This window comes from Hakea prostrata, chromosome 6 (genome assembly GCF_041222555.1).
Source record: "Hakea prostrata isolate BN-2017 chromosome 6, UWA_Hpros_2, whole genome shotgun sequence".
Classification (NCBI taxonomy): domain Eukaryota; kingdom Viridiplantae; phylum Streptophyta; class Magnoliopsida; order Proteales; family Proteaceae; genus Hakea; species Hakea prostrata.
In genome coordinates this window covers 15,095,487-15,101,420 of record NC_142605.1, presented here as the reverse complement: position 1 = coordinate 15,101,420, position 5,934 = coordinate 15,095,487, and the positions used below count along the sequence as shown (strand labels likewise).

Here is a 5,934-nt window from a genome sequence, read left to right as displayed (position 1 = left end):
TTTACATTATTTTAATGGAAGGATGAAGTTAGCCATCCGATTAGATCAGACGGCTCGCTTGACAGTCCTGCATTAATTACGCAAGACCTCTGCAAAATTGAAAAAAATCGCCATCTGGTGTATGGTTTTTATCCAAAAAAATATACTTTTTGCTACCAAAAAAGAAAAAGATTGAAAGTAATCTTAAGTCAAGGGTTACGTGTAGACGACTAGAATTTTCTTAAACAAAAAATAACCATTAAAATTGTTATTGCCCAGAAAACGCGGAAACTCACATCATCAGGATGGGATTTGACTTCGGCGCTTCTTGCTTGCTATTGCTAACTTTGACTTGGGGAACCTTAAATGTTCATTGATTGGCGGAGATGTTGAAGCCATCTCAGTTCTTGCGTCCTTGAGAGCCGATTACTTTCTTCGTATGAATCTCATGATATCAGCTTGAATAGGGGGAAATGGGTACTGCAAAGCGGAAGTACGACTACGGAGAGTACCGCGCTTCTTGTTCATCATTATGTTCTCCGGCTTTTAGACGTGATTATGAGGTGTTCTTGAGCTTTAAGGGTGCTGATACTCGCATCGACATCACCGACCACCTCTTTCATGCCTTGATGAAGAGAGGAATCCCCACTTTCAACTACAACTTCAACAATGAGCAGCAACTCCAGAAAGACATCGAAATAGAGTCATCACTTGTTTCTGTGATCCACCGTTCCAAGATCTTCATCGTCATATTCTCGGAAAGATACGCTACCAGCAAATGGTGCCTCCTTGAACTTGCTGAGATTGCAGAGCGCATGCAAGAGTATAATCGAGGAGAAATAATAGTGATGCCCGTTTTCTATAAGGTATCTCCCTCAGATGTCCGAAACCTGACTGGTAGCTTTGAGACTGCTTTTCGAGACCACCAGAAGAATATCGATCCGCAAACCATTGAGGCATGGAAGAAGGCTCTGAGAGTGGTTAGTGAAGTAAGAGGATCGGACATACCCCGATTTGCTGATGGGTAAGTTCAAATCTACAACACTTCTCTAACACAGTCTTCTTGATCTATTTTGCTGACAAAGATTCTGTCTATTTTACTTTAATTTGAAACTTCCAAAACTCTGACTTTAAATCGTTGGACTCAAAATCATCGATCGATTGAAATGTCATATTATGCTATGAATTCAAACTGGGTCTTCCTTTTATTATGTTTTTGAATTTGAAAATTGAGATGGTTTGATTGAATCAATTAAAAAATCTGTATATTTTAATTGAGATCATTGCAACTATGGACACCAATTATCACAGTTAAACCAATTTTTCTTGAGCAGGATTTAGAGTATTGCTATAGAGTATCATATCAGTCTGGTAATTTTAAGGAACATAAAGTTGATTTTTTAATTTTCCTACTTGTTTGAATTATACAGGTATGAAGGGGAACTAATACAGGTAGTTACTAAAAGAGTTTTCAGTGTATTACGAAATATAAAGATGTGGCCCCATATTGCACACAGAGAAACCATGGATTTCTCTGCCAAAAGAGGCATTGGTATGACCACAGATTTCAGGTTCGTAAACTATAGCTTAGCCTTACTGAAAAAGAAGTAGCTTTATGGCCAGCTGCAGTACCCCTGCACTCGCACCAGAAATGCGATTTTTCAATTTCTCTAGGCACTAAACAATTTCTTCATACAACACCAGATGGCAAACATTGAGCTCATCCTTTAGTCTGATAGATGCTTACAAGTTCTCTCGTCCCTTTCACGTATTCATAAACCACCGAGGGCCAGACACGAAGCACAGCATCGCTGCTTTGCTTTACGAGCGTCTCACCCATCTAGGACTCAATGCCTTCCTGGATAAGAAGAGTATGATGCTCGGAGAAGAGCTTGACAAGATCATTGAAACTGCTATACAGGAATGTAAGGTTGGGTTGGCAATCATCTCTCCAAATTATTGCTCTTCTGACAACTGTCTGAATGAGTTGGCTATGATGATGGAATGCGAGAAGGAAGTAATTCCCATCTTCTTTGATGTCAAAGTTTCTGATCTGGTTGTTAAGGGTGACGGAAGTTTCTCAGCCAAGCAGCTGCATCGGTTTAGATGGGCCCTTGAATTTGCCAAGGGTAAGGTGGGCATCGTGTTCGATTCATCTAAAGAGTAAGCAATCTTCCATTACTAATACTATCATTTCTTGATCTTTTAAAGATCTCTTATTTACTAGCTCTTAGATGATGCATACTTTCAGGGATTGGTCTGATTTGATAAACAAAGTTTCAGAAAACGTGTTGGGAATGATCAACCAGGATCGGGAGATTGAAGAAATCAATTACTATCCGCATCGGCTATTATGCTAAGTAGAGGGATATCTTACATAAGAAATGCAACCCCTACCTATTTTTCTGTGTGCAGTTTTCTCCTTTCTCTTCAGGGATAACAAATCCAAACTTGGATAGTGTAAAGTAATTCAGGGTTAACATTTTGTCACTCACTTAATCATGCTTTACTCTTTCATTCTCTTGATCTTTTTCTCCCATCTGTATATCCTCTCTTCCCATCTACCATCTATTCTATGCTCCCTACCCCAAACGACTAAAGAGATCCTTCGGATCAACTGATTTCTAATCTCATTCTCATCCGATTGCATTCAAGCTCACTCAACAATGAAAAAGAAAAATTATGGAAAAGGAGATAAAACTTGAATGTCACCGACAACCCTTAAAGCTAGTTGTAAGTCAGATCCCTAGCTCTGATCCTATTGGTCTTTTCAGACAGAAGAGAGAATGGTTGAAGTGATTGTGTTGATGCCGTAAGAAGTTAGGGTTGAGAGGATAGCATGACTTGAACGAATCTGGATCCTCACGGGTTCCTCACCACACAAAACGTGGGGCCCACGGGTAAAATTTAAATTTTGTTTTTTTGTGTTTTTCCAAAAAGTGTTTTTACCGTGTTTTTACCGTGGGCCCCACTGCTTTTTGTGGTCAGAAACCGTCAGGGGAGCACTTTGTGCTCCATGTCGGGGGAGCTGATCCGGACTCGACTTGAACAGGAGGGAGAAAAAAAATTACAGCTAAAGGTTTTGGAAACAGTTAACTGTAGGAGTGAAAGTGGACACGTGTGCATCAGCTAAGTTACCAGTGACCTACACTTTTAATGACTAGGTTAGGTTTGAGGTATATATAAATCTCCCACCTTCAATATATATAAAATTGCTAGTTTTTAAAGAAAATAGATAAATAGATAAATACATTGATAAAATTCTCATTTTGTTTAGTCTGTGAAGTATTATTCATTTATTGGACGTCTAATCCGGTTGGCCCGGTTCATTTTTTGATTGAATATTCGATGTATTTTCATTAAATGAGTTATTTATGTGCCACCTCAAGTTTCTGAACATTTTTCATTCATCCCCTGAATCAAATTATGAACACATAGAAACTGAATTCAATACATTTCATAAAGTATGAGTAAAGTTTATTTATAAACATATCTAAATAGACAACAGTTGGGTACACGTGTCACTCTCGCACACGCCCTATCCCTATATATAAAAAGCGCCTTTGTACCAAAAAAAAAAAAAAAAAAAAAAAAAAAGCTTGTGCAGAAGTGTAAGAAATTGCTGCTTTGGCAAGCCTTTTGTAAGAATATCAGCAACTTGATTAATAGTAGAGATGTAACGGACAAACAACTGCTTGGAAGCCACCAAATCAAAAGCAAGACAACTTAACAAAACGCCAAGAAATTGAACCCAAAAGTCAAAGAACCAAAAAGCAACTGAATTCAATACATTTCATAAAGTATGAGTACAACCTATTTATAAACATATCTAAATAGAAAACAGCTGGGTATATTTGTCACTCTCTCACACAAATGAATAAAATGCATCCCCTAATTAGTTCTGAATAGGGAATAAACTGTAGAAGGCAAATTCAAAACCGCCATGACTATTATACCCTTTAGTTTACCTTCTTACCTTCATGGTTTTTTGGAACAGGTAGTTTATATTACTGAAAACAAAAAAAGAATTAACAGTATCTAATACACTCTCACAAGAGAATCATACCCCACAATCTGGGCGAGATCCTCTGCAAGAATTTTAGAAAGAAAACTAACTTCCTTGACCTTCCCCAAGGGACTCTACAATAAAATTGGCACTAGCATTCAATTCACATACATGGTGATGACACTCTCTGACACAATGACCTCCCCAAGTCCTTGATTTCATGAATCAACATTGATTTGCCCCTACTATTGAATGTGGTAGCAATCCCAAACCATGGCAATGCCTGAAAGAGAATTCAACTTAACTTGCATCTCTCACTTTGCCCTTTCCACAGCTTCTTGTAAGCCCCTACTAATGGCTAGCAGCTCCATGAACAAAATGTTGACTCCCAAATTGTACCTACAATGACAAACAACACTACACCTTCCTCGTCCCTAGCTAGAACACCATAACCTCCTAATCCCTCCCGAATGGACCTATCGCAATTAACAGAAACCCACCAAGTTGGCAGTTGATTCCCGGGTTGTTGATCTTTCAACCATGAAGGCCCTCTTTTATCATCGCAATGAAGATCTCATGATCAACCATATTAGCCCTCTTTTTCTCTGTTTCCCCTTTATTCTTTGCTTTGCAATCCTTTATGAGATGTTCTGGCTTGCAACTATTGTAGGAGATCTTCTTCTTACTTTTGAAGTTAATATCTTTGTGGGTTTTAGAGACTTGTTAGGTTTCTTCTTCGACTATACTTTCTGGCTAGTCTCCACCAAATTGGCCTTGGTCTTATTGGAATTAATTGGTTCATTCTAGAGTTGATTCATCTCTTCTATCTTAATTCGAACTACAATGCTATCAAAGGCCCAGTCCTTCCTTTTTTTTTATTTCATTGTGACCTTGAAGGCACTTCACGAAGAATGAAGCTTCTATCTCAAAGCACTAGTTACAAAGGCAAGTGCCAAAACAATGTTTTCTTTTGTCAAATTGCCTATTAGTACTTGATACTTTTCTACTTGGTCAGAGATATTGATCCTGTCGTCCATTGTGAACTCCTAAAAGTTTTCAACTATGAACCTCAAATTTCCAGCACCCATAAGATTTTATCTCTTAACTAATGCCTCCCTGGTCGCATAGGCAGTATTACCATTTACTTTCTAAACAGTTGTTTATTTTCTCTCCTCTTAGTTCCATTACAAATTCTTTCTTTCTGGGTTGTAGGTGGAGGTGGTAAATAATTATCAAAGTCGAAACTCTGGGAGCAGCACACCACCCTAACCTTACTTTTGGTAGCTTTCTTTTGGTGGTAGTTGATCTTTTGCTTCACTTTTGTTAGATGTTTCTACTTTTCTTTTTCTCTATCTTGTTTTAATTTCTTTTTTGCTTTTCCAAAAAGGAGAGTAAGACGTGAAGCAATGATGGATCAGTGAGTGGAGACAACTCCGAAGAAGAAGAAAGAAGAAGAAGAGATCTAAGATTCCACACTCCTAGGCTCCCAATCCACTTTACAAAGCTATGTCTTGCAATAACTTTCTGTAAATATATTGCAAAGTCTTTTGTATGTGAATGTGTAGATGATACTTCCCCATGTCTCTATAACTTTGGTTATTATTATTAAGTTTTATATGATTTATTTCATAAGAATGTGATTGCATCTTGGCTAAACTGTTCCTTAGCTTGTTCTATATATATGTGATTATGAGATTGAAAATGAAATGCATTTGTTTTTCTATTGCCCTTAGACAATCATGTTTGAAAACCAAAAGACTGTCCTCTCGAGTATAAAGGAAAACAGAAGCTTACATCAAAATGAAGGAAAAGTATAAGTAGAACTGAAATTTACTTTAAAAGAAGACTCTTTGTGGTTTTTTTTTCTTTTTTTTCTTTGTTGCAAGTAGACTTTTTGCATTCCCACTAATGTGAAACAAATCATAACCAATGTTGACATTGGCTAAAAG

At 37.6% G+C, this 5,934-nt stretch overlaps 1 protein-coding gene across 1 annotated transcript; it reads left to right on the top strand.

The window, feature by feature from the left end:
• Positions 1 to 388: 388 nt before the first annotated feature.
• LOC149012331 (disease resistance protein TAO1-like) lies at positions 389 to 2,468 on the top strand. Its single transcript, XM_089159916.1, has 4 exons — positions 389 to 1,003; positions 1,410 to 1,550; positions 1,684 to 2,142; positions 2,231 to 2,468. Exons 1-4 carry the CDS (start codon positions 453 to 455, stop codon positions 2,337 to 2,339), a joined length of 1,260 nt encoding a protein of 419 aa, XP_089016042.1. The 5' UTR covers positions 389 to 452; the 3' UTR covers positions 2,340 to 2,468.
• The last annotated feature ends 3,466 nt before the right edge of the window (positions 2,469 to 5,934 follow it).